General features: G+C 43.7%; 2 protein-coding genes across 2 annotated transcripts in view; both read left to right on the forward strand.

Annotated features, from left to right (window-relative positions):
- Nucleotides 1-9,496, forward strand: part of plxnb2b (plexin b2b) — a 127,407-nt gene extending 117,911 nt beyond the window's left edge. The window contains exons 22-32 of the mRNA XM_039016860.1: nucleotides 10-156; nucleotides 900-1,056; nucleotides 1,252-1,352; nucleotides 1,594-1,678; nucleotides 1,836-1,984; nucleotides 3,561-3,721; nucleotides 4,719-4,866; nucleotides 5,035-5,099; nucleotides 5,245-5,320; nucleotides 6,233-6,307; nucleotides 6,521-9,496. Coding sequence (XP_038872788.1) covers nucleotides 10-156; nucleotides 900-1,056; nucleotides 1,252-1,352; nucleotides 1,594-1,678; nucleotides 1,836-1,984; nucleotides 3,561-3,721; nucleotides 4,719-4,866; nucleotides 5,035-5,099; nucleotides 5,245-5,320; nucleotides 6,233-6,307; nucleotides 6,521-6,625 — 1,269 coding nt within the window. The 3' untranslated portion in view covers nucleotides 6,626-9,496. The remainder of the gene's footprint in view (nucleotides 1-9; nucleotides 157-899; nucleotides 1,057-1,251; nucleotides 1,353-1,593; nucleotides 1,679-1,835; nucleotides 1,985-3,560; nucleotides 3,722-4,718; nucleotides 4,867-5,034; nucleotides 5,100-5,244; nucleotides 5,321-6,232; nucleotides 6,308-6,520) is intronic.
- Nucleotides 9,497-12,881: 3,385 nt separating this feature from the next.
- The window catches only part of tubgcp6 (tubulin, gamma complex associated protein 6), a 31,334-nt gene continuing 21,134 nt past the window's right edge, over nucleotides 12,882-23,081 (forward strand). The window contains exons 1-4 of the mRNA XM_039017325.1: nucleotides 12,882-13,116; nucleotides 16,948-17,794; nucleotides 17,980-18,143; nucleotides 22,321-22,528. Coding sequence (XP_038873253.1) covers nucleotides 16,991-17,794; nucleotides 17,980-18,143; nucleotides 22,321-22,528 — 1,176 coding nt within the window. The 5' untranslated portion in view covers nucleotides 12,882-13,116; nucleotides 16,948-16,990. The remainder of the gene's footprint in view (nucleotides 13,117-16,947; nucleotides 17,795-17,979; nucleotides 18,144-22,320; nucleotides 22,529-23,081) is intronic.

Genomic DNA, 23,081 nt, shown 5'->3' on the forward strand with positions numbered 1-23,081 from the left:
TGTCAACAGGACTCTGCAGGGGAGCCCTTGTACAAACTGTTCCGAGCCATCAAGCACCAGATCGAGAAAGGTCCAGTAGACGCCAGAGTGAAGAAGGCCAAGTACACCCTGAACGACACGGGCCTGCTGGGAGACGACGTGGAGTACTGCGTCCTGGTGAGTGACGCCACGCCGTTACCACGGTTACCCCCCCCCCCCCCCTGGCAACCGCTACTGTGTTCTTCCGAGTCTGTTCTGACTGCCTTTTCACTGACTGCCCTGATCACAATTATGTGTCGCATCCATGAACCCTTTTATCTTTTTTACACTGCGCCTACACTGTACCAATTCAAGACCCTTTTTGTCACGTTATACTGTGCCTACCTACACCGTAGCAATTCAAGTTCTGACTCACTGTATATAGGCTACCTTAGTCAGAAGTACCTGTGTTTAACTAATGTGTTTTGCTAATAGCATATAATTAGATCCCAGCTGTCTACCTAAGTAGAGAAATCCTGTGATAATTCCTTTTTCAAGGACAATTATCAAATTATACACAATCACTGATCCTGTTGCGGTAGCTAGCATCCCGTGACTCATTGAGTTGAAGAAGAATGACACAAAGTAATTACATAGTCTACTACGGCAGACTTTTTTTCAATTACAAAGAATCTGTTGTATAATCTGTAGTCTTCCTGTCGAGTCGTCCATTTGTTTGGATTCAGTCTGAGCTGTGAGCTGGGTCACCTGGCCAGAATGACGGGAGTGAGTCCCTTGCTGGCAGCTGCTCGTTAGGCAGGCCAGGACGAGGTGACAGCACCTGTGAGCTGTCAAAGACTACCACCTGCCTACAGTAGTTGCCACGGTAACGTTGCCACCGCAGGCTCGCCTCATGCTATTGGCTCTGTTACTCGTCTCAGACTCTGCAGGTGCTGGTGCACGGGGAGGGGCCAGACGTGACACCCGTCAAGGTGTTGAACTGCGACACGGTGTCCCAGGTGAAGGAGAAGATCATCGAGGCGGTGTACAGGAACCTGCCCTACTCTCAGAGACCCAAGGTGGACAGCGTCACTCTGGGTGAGAAGAGAACACACACACACACACACTCAGTATTCCGAACCATGTGTTGTGAAGATACCGCATTTGAACACATTAACACCAGCAAGTCTGTAACAATTAGCACCATCTAGTAAGTGGAGTGGTGGTGGATGTCAATAGATTTGAGTCATAACGGGCAGGTGTTCTAAGCTGCTATTCTTGACCCTGCCACAGAGTGGCGCCCTGGCTCCACGGGGCAGATCCTGTCAGACCTGGACCTGACGTCCCAGAAGGAGGGCAGATGGAGGCGCATCAACACGCTGGCCCACTACAACGTGAGTCGTCTGGAGACTAATCCGTTAGGGGTCAGAGAGAAGTCCTAATTCAGCTCTTCACTGGATGCATGATGAAATAATGCCACAGACAATGCCCAATACGTGCCCCAAATAATGTAACAGTGGCACTGTCTAATCAATGGCATGGAATATGAAGTAGGTTCTGAAACCCAATGGCAGTCAGCTGACCTGAGTGACGGTGTTGAGTTGTAGCTGAACACGGTGTGTGTGTGGGTTTCAGGTGCGAGACAACGCTACTCTAGTCCTGTCCCGGGTTCTTCACACTCAACAGAACTACGACCAGAACCAGGACAACCAAGAGGAGAGTAAGTGATCACTAGGAGAGGACAATAACACATTATAAGGGGTTATGCATGCTGATGATAAGTCTCTCAATGCATTATAACCACATGATAATGCAATATGTCAGCTGGCGTTACGTAATGTGTTACTGGAAAGTCTAATTATTTGTCTCTCTACTAGGAAACTCCTTGTTGGACGACGACAAGGTGTTCCATCTGGTTCGGCCTGATGAGCTGGATGAGATGAAGTCTAAGAGGGGTAGCATGAAGGACAAGTCCATGACCAAAGCCATCACTGAGATCTATCTCACACGACTGCTCTCTGTCAAGGTATAACTACACTACCAGGCATAACTACAGTGTACCATACGTTCAAAAGTCATAAGGTTATATGAGGACTAGTCCATGAACAAAGCCACCAAGGAGATCTGTGTCACACCGCTGATCTTTGTCACGGTGGGCCTGCCATGTTTCAGTACAGTTACATTTCATTTGAGAAAGGGATCTTTGAGATTCATTCTCTAAGAAAAGCTCTTTGAGGATGCTATGTGATAATAAGTGATGGTCAGTCTTCGAACAAAACCTGGTTTGAAGGTGTGCGTCAGTGACGCAGCCTTGCTTCATAGACGGTGTGTAAATGACTGCGTCGCAGGTATCGGGCTGCACTAAGGTACTTGGCAGCTCCCTACCTCTCTGGCCTCACACTGTGTGTGTTGGTCTGCCTCACACTGTGTGTGTTGGTCTGCCTCACACTGTGTGTGTTGGTCTGCCTCACACTGTGTGTGTTGGTCTGCCTCACACTGTGTCTGTTGGCCTGCCTCTCACTGTGTCTGTTGGCCTGCCTCTCACTGTGTCTGTTGGCCTGCCTCTCACTGTGTCTGTTGGCCTGCCTCTCACTGTGTCTGTTGGCCTGCCTCACACTGTGTCTGTTGGCCTGCCTCTCACTGTGTCTGTTGGCCTGCCTCTCACTGTGTCTGTTGGTCTGCCTCACACTGTGTCTGTTGGTCTGCCTCACACTGTGTCTGTTGGCCTGCCTCTCACTGTGTCTGTTGGCCTGCCTCTCACTGTGTCTGTTGGCCTGCCTCTCACTGTGTCTGTTGGCCTGCCTCTCACTGTGTCTGTTGGCCTGCCTCACACTGTGTCTGTTGGCCTGCCTCACACTGTGTCTGTTGGCCTGCCTCTCACTGTGTCTGTTGGTCTGCCTCACACTGTGTCTGTTGGTCTGCCTCACACTGTGTCTGTTGGTCTGCCTCTCACTGTGTCTGTTGGCCTGCCTCTCACTGTGTCTGTTGGCCTGCCTCACACTGTGTCTGTTGGCCTGCCTCACACTGTGTCTGTTGGCCTGCCTCACACTGTGTCTGTTGGCCTGCCTCACACTGTCTGTTGGCCTGCCTCTCACTGTGTCTGTTGGCCTGCCTCTCACTGTGTCTGTTGGCCTGCCTCTCACTGTGTCTGTTGGCCTGCCTCTCACTGTGTCTGTTGGCCTGCCTCACACTGTGTCTGTTGGCCTGCCTCTCACTGTGTCTGTTGGTCTGCCTCACACTGTGTCTGTTGGCCTGCCTCACACCGTGTCTGTTGGCCTGCCTCTCACTGTGTCTGTTGGCCTGCCTCTCACTGTGTCTGTTGGCCTGCCTCTCACTGTGTCTGTTGGCCTGCCTCTCACTGTGTCTGTTGGCCTGCCTCTCACTGTGTCTGTTGGCCTGCCTCTCACTGAGTCTGTTGGCCTGCCTCACACTGTGTCTGTTGGCCTGCCTCTCACTGTGTCTGTTGGCCTGCCTCTCACTGTGTCTGTTGGCCTGCCTCTCACTGTGTCTGTTGGCCTGCCTCACACTGTGTCTGTTGGCCTGCCTCACACTGTGTCTGTTGGCCTGCCTCACACTGTGTCTGTTGGTCTGCCTCCTTCCAGGGAACACTGCAGCAGTTTGTGGATGACTTCTTCCGCAGCGTGTTGTGTTCCGGGGCGGTGGTGCCACCCGCCATCAAGTACTTCTTTGACTTCCTGGACGAGCAGGCGCTCAAACATGAAAATGTGGACGAGGAGACCATCCACATCTGGAAGACCAACAGGTACACACACACACTTCCTGAGATGACTCTCTAAGAAACACACTGACTAAGTAATCAGTATACGGAATGCAAATGTAAAAGTACTTCTATCTCTTCTGCATTCTCAATCTGAGTGCTCCTGTGGCATTTTAAGTACATAAATGACTGTCAAGTTGGTTAAAGCTCAAGTATTCAATACAGTGTGTTGCATATAGATGTCAGTGATTGACTTGGCGATGTGAGGATGGGAGATGAGGGATTTAATTATGCTACACCATATTCAGTTGGCGGGTGCTTGTTATGTTTATCAAAACAACCGGGGCCTCTTGGATTAAATATGAATGTGTGTATCCGCCATAATGACAAACAAACATGGTAATTACGTCCCCAGCTAATTTAATTGTACCACTATATCACATCTCTTTTTTTTGCCTTTGTTTTCTCAATGTCCCGGGAGGTGTTGCAAGCCAATATGAATTCCTATGCAAGCCAATATGAATTCCTATGCTAGTCTGTCTCAGTCGGTGCAGCCTTTAAAGTGATCAGGGAGAAGTACTCCTGGTCTATTGTAGCCTCGTTTGATATTCAGGACCAACTTCGTATTGGAGGATTTGTATGGATCTGTGTTTGGAATGCTCATTAGCACACTTATTTACTTAAGCATTCTTTAAGTGTAGTTTACTTATGTTTTGAAGATGCAGGGTATTTGAAAGAGAAAGGGTTGCAGTTGGTTTGGCATGCCTGATGCATATGCGCTTTAAGTTGGACGAAAATAACAAACTTTCATCATTGGCTTGTACTATAATTTGGTTCCACTGAATGGTAAAGATGTGTTTATACACTACGAGGTCCAGACTACTGCTGGTTTTCTGTTCTACCTGATAATTAATTGCACCCACCTGGTGTCCCAGGTGTAAATCAGTCCCTGATTAGAGAGGAAGAATGAAAAAAGGTATCATTTTTGAGGGCTGTTGTAGATCGATAGTTGGTAGTTATTCTTGACCCCCCTCCCCACCAGTTTGCCTCTGAGGTTCTGGGTGAACATCCTGAAGAACCCTCACTTCATCTTCGACGTCCACGTGACGGAGGTGGTGGACGCGTCGCTATCCGTCATTGCTCAAACCTTCATGGATGCCTGCACCAAGAGTGAGCATAAACTCAGCAGGGTGAGTCCAAGGGGGTGGGGGAGGAGTGAGATGAGTAGGAGGAGGAGGGGAATAGGAGGAGAAAGAGGGAGATGATGAGGTCAAAATCTCTTAAAAGTTGTTTACCTCTTGTGAGGTAAAAGATAAGAGAACAATATTATAATGATCATATTTTTGTATCTCCCCTAGGACTCTCCAAGTAACAAACTACTCTATGCAAAGGAGATCTCCACCTACAAGAAGATGGTTGATGAGTACGTATCGTCAGCAGTTCCCAATGACCTGAACAATTTGTTTAGATTCTTGCTACCAGTGCTGTTATATTGTGGGCTTGCATTGACGCTCGTCAGTATGTAATGTATAGAGATTATGATCGTATCTCTGTCTGTCTGTGTATAGTTACTACAAGGGCATCAGACAGATGGTATCAGTCAGCGACCAGGACATGAACACTCATCTGGCAGAGGTGTCTCGGGTAAGAAACACCTTTCTCTCTGCCTTCTATCTATGGATGCGTCCCAAAATGGAACCATATTCCCTATATAGTGCATTATGTTTGACCAGGACCCACAGAGATATATGTTGCGTCCCAAAATGGAACCATATTCCCTATATAGTGCATTATGTTTGATCAGGACCCACAGAGATATATGTTGCGTCCCAAAATGGAACCATATTCCCTATATAGTGCATTATGTTTGATCAGGACCCACAGAGATATATGTTGCGTCCCAAAATGGAACCATATTCCCTATATAGTGCATTATGTTTGACCAGGACCCACAGAGATATATGTTGCGTCCCAAAATGGAACCATATTCCCTATATAGTGCATTATGTTTGATCAGGACCCACAGAGATATATGTTGCGTCCCAAAATGGAACCATATTCCCTATATAGTGCATTATGTTTGATCAGGACCCACAGAGATATATGTTGCGTCCCAAAATGGAACCATATTCCCTATATAGTGCATTATGTTTGATCAGGACCCACAGAGATATATGTTGCGTCCCAAAATGGAACCATATTCCCTATATAGTGCATTATGTTTGATCAGGACCCACAGAGATATAGGCTATGTCCCAAATGGAACCCTATTCCCTATATAGTGGACTACTTTTGACTTGCGCCCTATGGGCCCGGTCAAAAGGCTGCTGGTCAAAAGTTGTGCACTATGTAGGGAATAGGTTTCCATTTGGGGCACGGCCCATATCTCTGTGGTATTACTCTTAGTGGTGCACTATTCTAGACGTTAGTGAAGGTAACATTTTATAAAGTCAGTCATAGACGTGGTTCGTGCTGCTGTCTATAAGATTGTGTGACTCAAGCCATGATTTGTCTGTTGTTAAGATGCATCTCTGAATCCTATGTTGCGTCTCCCAGACTCATACAGACAAACTCAACATACAAGTGGCTCTGTATCAGCTCTACCAGTACGCGAGCAGATACTACGACGGGGTAAGAGGCCGTTCACTTTACATTCCAGGGAGAATACTGTGCAGGACTGCTTTTTTCTTCATGTTTTTTAATTTTTAGAGCGATTCCAAAGACTTTTAATTGAAAGTAGTTCTGTTGTACTCTCTGTCTCTGTCTCCACCCTCTGTCTATCTTTCTCTGCCCCCCCCCTATATCTCTCCCTCTCTCCCACCCTCCCTCCCCGTCTCCCTACAGATCATCCAGTCCCTAGATGAGGACCCGGCAGCCCAGAGTAAACAGCTCACCCTGCGGCTGCAGCAAATAGCAGCCGCCCTGGAGAACAAAGTGACAGATCTCTAACCTACTGGAAGGGTCAGGGAGATGGAGGGAGGGAGATGGTACCGTGCCTCCAGTGTCCACAGGGGCTTATTTCTCCTGGCAAAGGAGAGAGAAACCGAGAAGATGGCCTCACAGGGCCTTGGTGTTTGATGATGACACCTTCAACCCAGCAGGCCCAGAATGTGGGACAGTTCAGAGTCTGCGGAGTGGCGCAGTATGGGACCAATGAAGCAAAGAGAGAGATAGATGAGGATGGGTTACACATGCCGTCATAGGTACGCCTTAACTTAAGTCCACTTGCGAAACTGAAATAGGTGGTCCTCATTGCTCACTCTAGCTGTTCCCACAATGCAACAGGGGACCAGCCGCCGGAAATAAGCCCCTGTGTCGATCACTCATGGCACAAAGAGATAATCAGATGTTCAATTTATTCCTGTGTAGAAAAGTTGTAAGAATTGTATTATATATATTTTTTATTGTGCAGTCTTAATGCGGAAAGCTTTACGAGGAGATATTATCTTTTTAAATGGACCGCCTTGTGGTGTGGATTGTGTTTCTATAGCCAGTGTGTGAATGTGGGTTTGTGTGCGTGTGTGCGTGCACGGGATGCCTACTGTCAGGCCAGAGGGTGGATGCCCTATCTGTCATTTTAATCTCCACTAGTCACCGACACACAGGAACCTGTTCTCCCACTGAGCTCCTCTACACAGACCAAAGGGTCATGACTGGGACAGGCTAACTGACTGGGACAGGCTCTTAGAAATGACAGGCCATCAATAGTGATTTTTCAAAATGATCGGTTTTATTTATGTTCAGAAAATGTGTTCACATGCTTCAGAGCTCGATCGAATGTTGTGGCTGCCAATAAACCCTTAGGTCCTTACATTCAGAGATCAATAGCACATCCGTTTCCCCTTGTTGGAGTACATACTAACACATTCCACTGAAACTTAAGCACTGTATGTATTCAAGGGTAAAAAATGGCTACTTTTGACAACCTCAGTTAGTTTTACCCTGCAGTACCCCCCCCCCCCCGATTCTGTGCAAGCAAAATAACAGATAATTGAATATATTTTGAATAATTCCTCTATGTAGCCAGTCAAGCATACATATTTAATAACAGCCTTGCAATAACATCCAAACTTTCAGACACAAGCAATGGGGATCATTCATATCCCACTCGTGTGTTACTTTATAGAATATACCATTTGTTGTTTAGCGTTTCATCTTCAGTAACGATGCAGCAATACTTTATTTAGGACATGAGTAAAAATATGCAGAGGTGGAAATAGAAATAATATGACAGGAGATATCGTACAGTAACCAACTTACTAAGTAATATGCTGTTAATAGTGTTTTGTGTTTCCTTATGCCGTTGTATGCCAAATTACCACTGTCATAATATCCCATAGTTAGTTACGTGTAAGCTTCAAACGGTACTAAATAGAATGGTACTCTTTTCAATGAGTAATGATTTTTACAACATGCTGTGTCACAAGTCAGGATAATTCATGGTCATAATAATTCATTGCAATACAAATTGATATGGCATTCAAGTAGGCCATAGTTGAGCTGGTGCCTGATTATAATTTGGAGAATTTTTGCCAAGTCAAATCAGTTACATTTTCAATGTTCATCTTTCACGCGACCACAGATTTGTAATTTTCAAGCTCCCTGAATTTGACCATCAGTCAGTGTGTGGTCTAGTGTCAGAATAGATGTTTAAGTTCCAGACCCCAGAATGTTAGTGATATTCCTGCCTTTGGTAGAGTGAGGTTTGCACAGAGCCTGTGCCTGCCTGTCTCCACAGCAGCTAGCCTGGCACCCTGGCCAAGCCGCACTTGGCACTGCCCACTCAGCACAGAACGGAGTGGCACACTGCATAATGGCATCAGTGAGGGATGTTTTTGCTCTTAATTGCATCCAGTCTGCATCCTCCTCTGACGCTGTTGTTTACCACAGCAGATTCCACTCCTGACCGAGTGATGCAAAAGCTTTTTTTCAAGCCTTTCTTTAACCAAAACGTGCCTTATATGATGATAATAATATCATTTGTATTGTTTTATTGGTGATATAACTAAGCGATTATAGTAATAGAAGACACAGCAATGTATTTGCGATTGTGATATGTTTGTGCTATCAAATGCTACAGTTCTGCTGCAGTCATTGCGTGCCAATAGGCTGAAAACATTTCAGTATACTTTCTATGGTTGCAGATTTGATGTGTGCATTTATTTTGGTGTCAGTGGTGTGTGTGTGTGTGTGTGTGTGTTTTAGTAGGATCATGATGGCTATGGCAACAGCCCAAATAAGTGTAAAGCAGTAGCCAACCCCAAACGGTTTCCCCCTAAAATGTCTGGCATTCCTAAATTAGTCTTAAGACAAAGTTACAAATGTAGAATATTGAGTATAGCACAAATTGTTCCAATGGTGTTTTTGCCCCGTGATTCTAAGCTGTTCCTCTGTGTGTATGAAAAACAACTATCTATACTCGACAATTACCTTTCTTACTGCTGTGCAGTAATTATTTTAATTTCTCGTTTCCTATAACATATACCTTTGTAAAAAGACAACATGTTGAAATACCGTATTCTAACTGTATAATCCTATGCATTGAGTCCCGGGGGGGAAAAAACAATTTGTTGTGCTGTTGTCGAGATCTTTCCTTTCCTTGTGAACGTGCCGTGACTTAAGAAAAATGGGACAGGAAATTAGTGCAGGACCTTAATGAAACCCAACATTTTTCTCATCCAAGGCAGCTCAGAAGACGTCGATCATGTTACCTGATCTGTTTGTAATGGATCACTCACTTCTCAAGAGGCTTGTGTGGATGGGGCAATTACATACAGGTTGCATCATCCACTCCTCCATGAATAAACTGAGACATCCATGTCCTTGGCTTCTTGTCCTTCTTTATCGCTCTAATGACCTTTGTGTGTTTAGATGGAGATGTTCCACAACCTTTTGATCTACTTGCATCCACAGTTCCACACCCAAAACACGGGCCTAATGATGCAATCGGGTCAATTTGAGGGAGGGATATTTTTGTTTAAAAAGACATCCCCCTTGTAATCCTGATTTTGACCATGTTAACTTTTAACAACTTGCCCCCTGGATGCAATCACCCCAAGTGATCTGAGTCTACCACTAGCAGCCTTCTAGGTACTAAAGCCTCAGGCCAAGTTTAGGATTGAAACACCCAGGGCTGAGTACCTCGTGTTTATAATGTAAACAGACATATTATCATAAGGCCTCCAGTGATGGCCTTACATAAAAACTGCTTTGAAAACATTAATTCAAGCACTGTACAGCTAAGAATTAATTTGAATGGTGGGGGGAAGATGAAAGAAAAACTTGGCTGGTCTAGTTGCCTAACAAACGTCGAAGCAGGGATGGGGATAGCATAGAGAGACTGACTCTCAGGGAGTCCATGTTCTTAACACGCTCAGAGATCTCAGAACTAGATATGCACACACACAGAGAACAACTTCAAGGCTGCTGCCACAGCGAGAGTGATTACATTTCCTTATCTCAACAACCCCCAACGTCCTACACGCTATCACTGATAACTCCCACTTTTTTTAAAGACTTGTACTGTATTTGGAGAAATCTGATTGCTGATAAAATATGTACATTTTTATATGGGAGTCAATATTATTTGGGAATGATCTTGTTGATAAGATTTTGAATTATTATGTGCACCTCTAGCAGCCAGACTGAGAATGATACAACACACACATCATATAGTAGGCTATGAAAACAGAATTATCAGTCTGCCTCTTTGCAGGGTGTCTTCTTCCAGACCAGAAATCAGGTTAATCTGCAAGCCCCTGGTGTGTCTGCTCCTACCTCAGCCGCCATCCACCGTACAGCAGTGAGCCATGCCATTCCCTCCCTCAGCTCGGCAGGCGATTGTTGTGTTTACCGGCAGTCTTGCATGCTTCACCTCCACGGGTTTCATAGCTTCTAATGACATTTGAGGCGTTGATTCCCACCACCTTGGGGTAAGGGGGCTTCCCAGCCCACCCATGGCCTACCGTGGAGGAAGAAACTTTGGTGAAAATGAAAACGAACAATAATACTGTGAAGAAGTCCGTTCCACACAGTTGTGGTTGTGAATGATACAGGACCAGGTACTGACCAGATGTGGGGCGATGATGTACAGAGTGTGTCTCTGAGGTGAGAGTGGTATCAATGGGGAATGGATTCTGAAAGTTACTGTTTCTCTCGTCTTGAGTGTTTAAGTGCTGTATCGGTTTCATGAATGTTACAATATGTAGATGCATCGTCAAGTTTATTTGCAAATATCCCACCCACTGTGATGAGCCATGTAAGCTATGTAACTGCTAGACACACATGCATATTACAAGTCTTTCGGGGGGAAAGTCAAGCACCTGACTGGTTAATAACAACATGATCCATTCACTAGAAGTCCCACACCCAACACATTATGTCTCTACATATGGAAGTTTGCCAAATATGATGTAATTGATTCATAGTTACTTTGGGATTTGCCTCTGCATTGAATACAATGGAGGGCAGGTTTGTCCAGTCAAATTGTTAAAGGTTTGGCCCTTCACTATGGCTGTATCTTGAACTAAACATGTTGGTAAGGAAGGAGTTATGCTTAAGTAAAATAAAGGATTTTTTTATTTAATGTAACCAAATTAATTTTGCATCAAAAAATGACTTCATATTAAAAAAAAATACAATAAAGTACTGACTTCTAAAACTGATCACAACCATGAAGTAAAATAATCTCAAACCGATTCAGTTCTTTGGAGAATGTTGAGTGTGACTACTGCCTTGGGTTAGTATGAATAGTTGTCTGATGCAGTGAAGCACTTATTCAATTCCAGACTTGTTTTGTTGAGCGTTTCTTTATGTAAGAATAGCAAGAAAAACTTTTCCAACACTCGAACTTCTCTGTGTGTGTGTCTGAGACTGAGGACTGAGAAAAACTTGGCCCACACAGGGAGCAGTGGTACGGCTTCTCACTAGTGAGTACTCTATGATGTTGGTTATCTTTAGGACATGTGTGTGGCTAAAACTTCCAGCACAGGAAGCAGTGGTAAGGCTTCTCTCCTATGATACAAACAAATACAATTCTCATTGCAATCTGAGAAGTGTTCGCCTCAGAGGAGTCTGGTGGGAGGAACTATAGGAGGATGGGCTCATTGTAATGGCTGGAATGGAATTAATGGAACGGATTCAAACGTGGTTTTCATACGTTTGATAGCTTTCAATTAATACAGGGTTTCCCAAACTCAGTCCATGAATTGCATTCCAGTCATTACAATGAGCCTGTCCAGCTATAGCTCCTCCCACCAGCCACCACTGTTCAGTAGTTTCTTTGAGCCCAAGGATTTGAGAAGTCAGAGGAGGAGGCTGGTGGAAGTAGCTATAGGAGGACAGGGTCATTGAATGGTATCAATTCAACTCGGTCCTCGAATCAGTTGTGTAGTGTTAGGGCAAAAACCAAAACGTGCACCCCTTGCGGTCCCGAGGACCGAGTTTGGGAAACGCTGAATTAATACCATTCAATGACCCTGTCCTCCTATAGCTCCCCACACCAGCCTCCTCTGGTTTGCATGTGTGACTTCTCAAATCCTTGGGCTCAAAGAAACTACTGAACAGTGGTGGCTGGTGGGAGGAGCTATAGGAGGCCAGGCTCATTGTAATGACTGGAATGCAATTCATGGACTGGTATCAAATATGGAAACCACGTTTGACTCCGTTCCAACTATTCCATTCCAGCCATTACAATGTGCCTGTCCTCCTATATATCCACCCACCAGCCCCCACTGCCACTGAAGCAGTCCAATAAATGGCTATGTTTTCGTCTTGATTTCCTCTGTCTGTGTTGTTTATTTGATACGGTGAAACTGGGGCTAGGCTCACTGACAGCCTGGGTTGAAGCTCTCTCCTGTGTGAACCCAATTGCTAAGTTATATCCCTCTTTTCCTCTTCCACGACAATCGACGCTGTCCGCTTCTCTGGGCTGGAACACGACGGCCAGAAGAACCCGGGAACTATTTGGACTTGGTAGAGGCTAAATGTGAATGGAGTGGTAGGTAGATAAACTGTGGAGTTGAGGTTGGTGGGCAATGTCGGCACAAATACACCGTATTTGACTTGTCTGTCAGTTGTACTTTAGCGCGCAATCATTGTTACCGGAAGTATGTCATACAAACGTACAGGGTTTAACCAATGAAATAGCCTGGTCTGGTATTTTGTCCACTCATAGGTTGAGTAGGCGGGTCCAACGTGTAGTTGAGGAGGTGGATGTACATGATATAGACAAAATAACGTCCAATTTTGTTTTGAAACGTATTATGATGAGCTACAGAAAGTAGATAGCTAGTATGTATTAAATGGAGGCAAGTAACAAGTATACTGGGACATCTAGCTAGCTAACTTGCTAAAAACGAATGGTCCCTCAGTTACTGAACTAACAGCACCATCATCATGGAAGGAGTGGGCACAACCGAAAACCAATGTATGAGTTGAAGGTAGCTAACATTATCAGCTAGCTAGTTGGGCATTACTATGGAATACACTTTGCTAGCATGCCTATATGTAGTTATTTTGCCATCTCGGTGCTCACAATGTGGCTAGCTAGCTAAATGCATTTTGTTCGACGTTAGCCTAGCTACCCAGGCAGCTAACGTTAGCTTGCAGTTCTGACTTGTTATACTGTGTCGTTAGGGAGTCGCCAGTAACCTTGCTAGCTACTAGTCAATTGTACTCTGCTAACGTTAGTTAGTTGCTGCCTACCCACCCACAAACACATATCTGCATTCGGAAAGTATTCGGACCCCTTCACTTTTAACACATTTTGTTACGTTACAGCCTTATTCTAAAATGGGTGTAATTGTTCCCCCCCTCAATCTAACGTTACGCACAATACCCCATAATGACAAAGCAAAAACAGGTTGAGAAATGTTGGCAAATGTGTGCGTATATATATATATATATATATATATATATATATCTGAAATCACATTTACACAAGTATTCAGACCCTTTACTGAGTACTTTGTTGAAGTACCTTTGGCAGCGATTACAGCCTTGAGTCTTCTTGGGTATGACGCTACAAGCTTAGCACACCTGTATTTGGGGAGTTTCTCCCATTCTTCTCTGCAGATCCTCAAGCTCTGTCAGGTTGGATGGGGAGCGTCGCTGCACAGCTATTTTCAGGTCTCTCCAGAGATGTTCGATCAGGTTCAAGTCCGGGCTCTGGCTGGGCCACTCAAGGACATTCAGAAACTTGTCCCGATGCCACACCTGTGTTGTCTTGGTTGTGTGCTTAGGGTTGTTGTCCTGTTGGAAGGTGAACTGTCGCCCCCAGTCTGAGGTCCTGAGCACTCTGGAGCAAGTGTTCATCAAGGATCTCTGTACTTTGCTCCGTTCATCTTTCCCTCGATCCTGACTAGTCTCCCAGTCCCTGCCGCTGAAAAACATCCCCACAGCGTGATGCTGCCACCACCATGCGTCACTGTAGGGATAGTGTTGGCCAGGTGACGAGCGGTGCCTGGTTTCCTCCAGACACTTGGCATTCATGCCAAAGACTTCAATCTTGGTTTCATCAGACCAGAGAATCTTGTTTATCATGGTCTGGGAGTCCTTTAGGTGCCTTTTGGCAAACTCCAAGCAGGCTGGCATGTTCCTTTTACTGAGGAGTGGCTTCCGTCTGGCCACTCTACCATAACAGCCTGATCGGTGGAGTATTGTAGGGATGCTTGTCCTTCCCGAAGGTTCTCCCATCTCCACAGAGGAACTCTGGAGCTCTGTCAGAGTGACCATCGGGTTGGGGGACCTTCAATGCTGCAGACTAGAGGTCGACCGATTATGATTTTTCAACGCCGATACTGATTATTGGAGGACCAAAAAAGCCGATACCGATTTTAAAATAAATAAAAAAAGATGTATTTGTAATAATAACAATTACAACAATACTGATTGAACACTCATTTTTACTTTATAACATCAATAAAATCAATTTAGCCTCAAATAAATAATGAAACATTTTCAATTTGGTTTAAATAATGCAAAAACAAAGTGTTGGAGAAGAAAGTAAAAGTGCAATATGTGCCATGTAAGAAAGCTAACGTTTAAGTTCCTTGCTCAGAACATGAGAACATATGAAAGCTGGTGGTTCCTTTTAACATGAGTCTTCAATATTCCCAGGTAAGAAGTTTTAGGTTGTAGTTATTATAGGAATTATAGGACTATTTCTCTCTATACGATTTGTATTTCATATACCTTTGACTATTGGATGTTCTTATAGGCACTTTAGTATTGCCAGTGTAACAGTATAGCTTCCACCCCTCTCCTCGCCACTACCTGGGCTCGAACCAGGAACACATCAACAACAGCCACCCTCGAAGCAGCGTTACCCATGCAGAGCAAGGGGAACAACTACTCCAAGTCTCAGAGCGAGTGACGTTTGAAACGCTATTAGCGCGCACCCCGCTAACTAGCTAGCCATTTCACATCGGTTACACCAGCCTAATCTCGGGAGTTGATAAGCTTGAATTCATAAACAGTAGAGCTGCTGGCAAAACGCACGAAAGTGCTGTTTGAATTCATGTTTACGAGCCTGCTGGTGCCCACCATCGCTCAGTCAGACTGCTCTATCAAATCATAGACTTAATTATAACATAATAACACACAGAAATACGAGCCTTAGGTCATTAATATGGTCGAATCCGGAAACTATCATCTTGAAAACAAAACATTTATTCTTTCAGTGAAATACGGAACCGTTCCGTATTTTATCTAACGGGTGGCATCCATCAGTCTAATTATTCCTGTTACATTGCACAACCTTCAATATTATGTCATAATTACGTAAAATTCTGGCAAATTAGTCGCAATGAGCCAGGCGGCCCAAACTGTTGCATATACCCTGACTCTGCGTGCAATGAACGCAAGAGAAGTGACGCAATTTCACCTGGTTAATATTGCCTGCTAACCTGGATTTCTTTTAGCTAAATATGCAGGTTTTAAAATATATACTTCTGTGTATTGATTTTAAGAAAGGCATTGATGTTTATGGTTAGGTACATGTTGGAGCAACGACAGTCCTTTTTCGCGAATGCGCACTGCATTAATTATATGCAACGCAGGACACGTTAGATAAACTAGTAATATCATCAACCATGTGTAGTTAACTAGTGATTATGATTGATTGATTGTTTTTTATAAGATAAGTTTAATGCTAGCTAGCAACTTACCTTGGCTTCTTACTGCATTTGCGTAACAGGCAGGCTCCTCGTGAGGCACGTGGTTAGAGCGTTGGACTAGTTAACCGTAAGGTTGCAAAATTGAATCCCTGTGCTGACAAGGTAAAAATCTGTCGTTCTGCCCCTGAACAAGGCAGTTAACCCACCGTTCCTAGGCCGTCATTGAAAATAAGAATGTGTTCTTAACTGACTTGCCTAGTTAAATAATGGTGTAAAAAAAAAAAAAGGGGGGAAAAAAGGCAAAATCGGCGTCCAAGATTTCCGATTGTTATGAAAACTTGAAATCGGCCCTAATTAATCGGCCATTCCGATTAATCGGTCGACATCTACTGCAGACATGTTTTGGTACCCTTCCCCAGATCTGTGCCTCGACACAATCCTGTCTCGGAGCTCTTTCGGACAATTCCTTCAACCTCATGGCTTGGATTTTTCTCTGACATGCACTGTCAACTGTGGGACCTTATATTGACAGGCCTTTCCAAATCATGTCCAATCAATTGAATTTAGAAGAAAAAGAAACGCACACCTATTAAGGCGAGGTGCTGGCTAGTGGAGTAGACAACTTGAAAATAAAGGGGAGCCACACACTCTAGGAGCTCAGATGCAAAAATGTTATTACCAATTTTTGCATCTGAGCTCCTAGAGTGTGCGGCTCTCCTTTATTTTCAATCAATTGAATTTACCACAGATGGACTCTAATCAACTTGTAGAAACAACTCAAGGATGATCAATGGAAACAGGATGCACCTGAGGTCAATTTCGAGTCTCATTGCAAAGGGTCTGAGTACTTACTTAAATAAGGTATTTATTTTCTTTCTTTTAAAAAAACAACATTTGCAAACATGTCTAAACCTGTTTTTGCTTTGTTATTATGGGGTATTGTGTGTAGATTGGGGGGGGGACTCATTTAATTCATTTTAGAATAATACTGTAAGGTAACAAAATGTGGAAAAGTGAAGGGGTCTGAATACTTTCTGAATGCTTCGGAGCTAGCTTGATTTCCAAATGATTATGTTGCACTGACTGTCAACTCACAAACTACACTACAGTATATTCAAGTCTTGTACGTTTCAAAAAAAATATCTGTATCCATAGGTCAGAAGTACAATCACATCAACTGACATAACAAGCTACAACCATGTACTCCAGCCCAGACGTCTGCCTTAAATCTGGCAGTCACAACAGTAGCAGTAACAGCAACAGCATCACTGAACTCCTGGGCTCCCTGTGTGACAGCAGCCTCACTGGGGTGTCATGGAAACGTCGTGCTCTAGGAGGGGTGTCCCGAGAGGGGGTCCGCCACACCCTCAGAAAGCGTGCCTACGGGGCCCTGCTGTCCAAACTGTTCCAGGAGGGCTCCCCGAAAGGGTTCTTGTCAGTACCTAGTGCCACGTCCACCACCCCACCCAGAAACAAGCTACTTATGATATCCTTTGACCTGCGAGTGGCGGGGTGCCAGGACGAGGCCGAGAGGCTGGAGGAGCAGCTGGGGAGGCTAAGTGAGGGGCCCGCCTCGGGTCTAAAGGAGCTGGACTCTGTGCTGGAGCTCTTGGTGCAGCTGACTGGCTCTGCGCCCCCACCCCCGGCCTCCTTCAGCAGGGACTACATGCGCAGGGAGAGGCCCGTGCTGAGGAGGCCTCCGCTGGGGGGCTACCAGAGCGAGGAGCTGCAGAGGTTGGAGGCCCGAGCCTGGGCCCTGATGTGTGGTGAGGAGTGGGGATCCCTGAAGGGTCTGTGTGGGACTCTGGGTCTGATGGATGCTCCTCCGGGCACAGGCCTGCTGGCACTGAGGAGGAGGTCAGACGTAGAGGAGAGGTTTGAGAAGGAGACCAGGATGTCTCTATTTGGAGCCCTGCAGCACTCCCGTACCTCAGACCTGGACATCAGGCTGAATCTGCCTCCTGTGCCCAGCAATGCTGATGTCACTGGGCTAGCCATACGGGTAAGGCTGACACTGATATGAGTGGATGTATGACGAATTTCAGTGAATTTGGTTGAAGTGAGTGGTTGTTTTTTGACAGTGGTAAAATGTACTGTAGTCATATGTCAGACCAAATTGATTTGTTCTTACGGGCACTGGATGATTAGTCATTATAATCAAGTATCTCTTGTTGGTGCTCTAACCAGGTGCCACCTTGTTTGGACCAGTTAGAAGATGAGGGCTTCCAGTCAGCCTCCAACCTAACCCCAGACTCCCAGTCAGAGCCCAGTCCCAGCCCAGAACTTGATGTCTGGGACGCCCTGAGGACTTTTGAGCCTGGGAGACGCCGCTGCTGGGAGTCTGTTGGCTGGTAAGGGAGGGATACAAGAATATTTGAAAGATGAACATATAGCTGAGGGGAAATTCCACAGTAATGGATTACGATTTGACTCAGATTTTTCACATTACAATGTATGCCAAACAAAAACTATTTATTTACAAGTTTAACCAACCATACAACTCTATGTGCAAGGAATACTTTCAACAATTTACACAGAACATTTCATAAAAATACATATACTGGAAGAACTGTGCAGATGCAAAGTTTGGTAACAGAATTACGGTAAAATCTCCCTCAGTTTATGCGACCACGTTTTCCAAATACTCTGTTTAAAATAAAAAAATGTCTGCAGAAAGATTGGAGTGTCAGCTATGATATGACACCTTGAGTTAAATAAACAAAAACATTTTGGTTATTAAAATACAGTAGGTGAAGTGGATTTACATCAGGTAACGGAATTACTTTAACGGAATTAGGTACACAAAGGTAGAAATATGCAATGTACTTATTTCGCATATTCGTGTATTAATCTATACACTGGTTATTTTTGTAATGAGCTCCGCCCCCAAACAAGACCACATTTGGTGGGTCCTGACCAGACAGAATCTGACAATTCATAGACATCCATGTTTCACAAGTTTGGACATCACAGTAGAGTACAGTACATTAGTGTACAGTAAAATAGATATGTACAGTACATTAAACTTTACTCTAGTGTGCTCTACTGTCCTAACATGTGTAACATAGACCTCTGGTTCAGATTTGGTCCGACCAGGGCAGATTGGATATATTTGGGTAAAATACATCAAAATGTCCACTATGAACCCAGAGGATAGCACTTAAAGGTATTAATTAAAACACTTGTTTCCAAAGTGGTCCTCAATGGTAAAAACAAATAACACATATAATGATTTAAAAAGCAAGACACACTTACAAACAACCACATTACATTAATTTACAGTATATTGACATTCTAAAAAGTGGCACTTAAAAGCACATTTCCTTAATTAAATAAAACAAGCCCTTCATTGCACATAGTTCTATTTTGCTGCTTGTAGGCTACTGTCTGTAATTTCTCAATATATTTCTTGATGTGTAGTTTAACACGTGCGCAATGATGTGCCAAATCAGGGATTCAGTGCATTTTTATTGGGTAAGCATTACAATAAGCCGCCTCAATATTTTCAGCCGTAGGTGGTAATATCTCTAGAGGTTAATCCGTCCTCAGTATTGCGAAACAATAATAATGTTAAGGTAAGATTTTAATTGAGAAAGCTGATCTGAGTGCAGCCTTTCAATCGTATTAGTATCGACGCATGCTCCAACGACGCACTTAGTGACCGGTTTCTCTGCGCGGTGTTTTGGGAAACGTACGTTACATCAGCCTTTGTAGGAAAGATGCATCGTTAAAGCAATCGTAAGCCTAAGTTACATCTCTATTAGGAAACCGGGCCCAGACTGTTGTCAGTCTTGCTTTGACCACCAGATGACAGAAAGAGGAAGAAAATAAATACAAGTTTTATCTGAATATAACAGTATACCAGTTGAAGGGAGGACAGTAGCAGGTGAAAATAGATCAACTATCCTAAACAATGCACATGCAATTGGTTGGAATGCCATTTAGTGATTACATATAGTCTTGTAGGAATTCAGTATAGGTTAGATGATCGAGTTTAGGGAACTGTGTCTAATTTCATGGTGGTTATTGACATGTGAGTAAGGGTCTTACCTGACTTAATAAAGGTATCACTAGTCACTGTAAATAACGCCACTTTAATACATTTTACATATCCTACATTACTCATCTCACGTATATACTGTATTCTATGCCATCTACTGCATCTTGCCTATGCCGCACGGCCATCGCTCATCCATATATTTATATGTACATATTCTTATTCATCCTTTTACATTTGTGTGTATGAGGTAGTTGTGAATTTGTTAGATTACTTGTTAGATATTACTGCATTGTCGGAACTAGAGGCACAAGCATTTCACTACACTCGCATTAACATCTGCTAACCATGTGTATGTGACCAATAAAATGTTATTGATTATATTGATTATTAAACAGTTATAAGCTGAACATGACAGTATGCCAGTTGAAGGGAGGACAGTAGCAGGTGACCCAACTGTGGTTTGTGACTGATTTCCCATTGTAGCTAATTCAATTGCATTAATTCCGTAACATATTTTTTTTAATCACATAATTCATAAACAATCTTGGTATCATTAAAAACACTGACTAATTGGTAGGTCTACCTTTACGTGTTACTTCTGTGAACTTGCATTATCCTCCTCATGAGGGAAAGAAATTAGGAAATATCTTAAGATACCTGGGTTTTTGGTAACAAGCCACAAGGCAATATTTCATCAATTTACCGAAGGCAAATAATTTATCCAAAACTAAATATAAATGTTGATATTAGTTGGTAGGGGTCTTTACTTCATTATTGTGTTTTGATGTATTGATGTATTCTAATACCTTTTTTTTAATACTTTTTATGGTAGTTGTTTGAGACCCCTTTTCCATCTGTTTGACCAGAAATCAAAGCCTTTCCTTATTCCTAATTTGTATTATGGAAAATTTGTTGAAAAATCTATGCCTTAATTTCTCAAATATACACTACCGGTCAAAAGTTTTAGCACACCTACTCATTCAAGGGTTTTTCTTTATTTGTACTATTTTCTACATTGTAGAATAATAGTGAAGACATCAAAACTATGAAATAACACATATGGAATCATGTAGTAACCAACAAAATGTTAAACAAATCAAAATATATTTTATATTTGAGATTCTTCAAATAGCCGCCCTCTGCCTTGATGACAGCTTTGCACACTCTTTCAACCAGCTACATGGGGTAGTCACCTAGAATCCATTTCAATTAACTGGTGTGCCTTTTAAAAAGTAAATTTTTGGAATTTCTTTCCCTATTTGGTAATTGACCAGGTCCATATTATGGCAAGAACAGCTCAAATAAACAACGAGAAACGACAGTCCATCATTACTTTAAGACGTGAAGGTCAGTCAATACGGAACATTTCAATAACTTTGAAAATTTCTTCAAGTGCAGTCGCAAAAACCATCAAGCGCTATGATGAAACTGGCTCTCATGAGGACCGCCACAGGAAAGGAAGACCCAGAGTTAGCTTTGCTGTAGAGGATAAGATCATTAGAGTTACCAGCCTCAAAAATTGCAGCCCAGATAAATGCTTCACAGAGTTCAAGTAACAGACACATCTCAACATCAACTGTTTAGAGGAGGCCTTCATGGTCGAATTGCTGCAAAGAAACCACTACTAAAGGAGACCAATAAGAAGAGACTTGCTTGGGCCAAGAAACACGAGCAATGGACGTTAGACGGGTGGAAATTTGTCCTTTGGTCTGGAGTCCAAATGTGAGATTTTTGGTTCCAACCGCCGTGTCTTTGTGAGACGCGGTGTGGGTGAACGGACAATCTGCGCATGTGTATTTACCACCCTAAAGCATGGAGGAGGAGGTGTGATGGTGTGGGGGTGCTTTGCTGGTGACACTGTCTGTGATTTATTTAGATTTCAAGGCACATTTAACCAGCATGGCTACCACCGCATTCTGCAGCGATATGCCATCCCATCTGGTTTGGGCTTAGTAAGGGCTATTTGACCAAGAAGGAGAGTGATGGAGTGCTGCATCAGATGACCTGACCTCCACAATCCCCTGACCTCAACCAAATTCAGATGGTGTGGGATGAGTCGGACCGCAGAGTGAAGGAAAAGCAGCCAACAAGTGCTCAGCATATGTGAGAACTCCTTCAAGACTGTTGGAAAAGCATTCCAGGTGAAGCTGGTTGAGAGAATGCCAAGAGTGTGCAATGCCGTCACCAAGGCAAAGGGTGGCTACTTTTGAAGAATCCCAAATATAAAATATATACTTTTTTCGGTTACATGATTCCATAAGTGTTACGTCATAATTTTGATGTCTTCACTATAATGCTACAATGTAGAAAATAGTAAAAAATAAAGAAAGAAAAACCCTTGAATGAGTAGGTGTTCAAAAACTTTTGGCCGGTAGTGTAGATTCTTAGCTTTCATTTGACACCCAATTTGACACGATTCTTTGAACACATGTTGGTGCTCATGGGGCCTTTTTAGATGGAAATGGCCTAAGATGTTAGAAGAATTATTCCAGAATAATTCATCAAGCATAAACTCTTTCTCCCACCAGCCCACCAGGGAAGAGGGAATTCCCCTACCTGACGGAGGGGGGCAGGGAGGCTTTTGATCAGCTCTACAGGCTGTGGGAGGGGGAGATGAGGGTGGTCTGCTCTGCACCCCCCTCGCCCCTCCTGCCTCTGGACTGTCAGACCCAGCTGGTCAGCGACCTACTTAATGTATTGATCGGGGTGGCGTCTACTACCTTCCCCCTCAACCAGGTACTGTACCCCCATCACCTTAACTCTGGCAGTAGTCTGCATACTACTTCATTTAGTTTGGTATATAGGATATGTAACATAAATATATAGCGTGTTATACAATGGGTGATTCTAATCCGGAATGCTGATTGGTTAAAACCACATTCCAGCCAGTATCTATTCCACAAGTTACCACCGGCTAAATCTATGACGTTAAAATACCTATTTACTCTGTTCCATCTGACTGCAATCCACTGTCTCATCAGCCAAGCCTGGCTATTTATAAACTTGATCTCCACTATAAAAAGCATTTGGACATTTATCTAATTTCTTTTAGACTAACACTTAGTTTTCAACAGCTGAGATTTGTATATATCTTGCGGTCTGTGTCTCCGACATTTACAACATTGTTTCAATATTCAAATTCGATCTTTAGCTGTCCCATAGTAATGAACGTGTCGGAAGTCGGGACGAGACAGGCAGGCAGCATTTCTCAGCCAGTCGAAATCATGAATCAGCTGGCATCATTTTTATGGATATATACAAAGAAAAATCTATTGAAAAAAGGTCAAAC

Source organism: Salvelinus namaycush, chromosome 21 (assembly GCF_016432855.1).
Source record: "Salvelinus namaycush isolate Seneca chromosome 21, SaNama_1.0, whole genome shotgun sequence".
Lineage (NCBI taxonomy): Eukaryota > Metazoa > Chordata > Actinopteri > Salmoniformes > Salmonidae > Salvelinus > Salvelinus namaycush.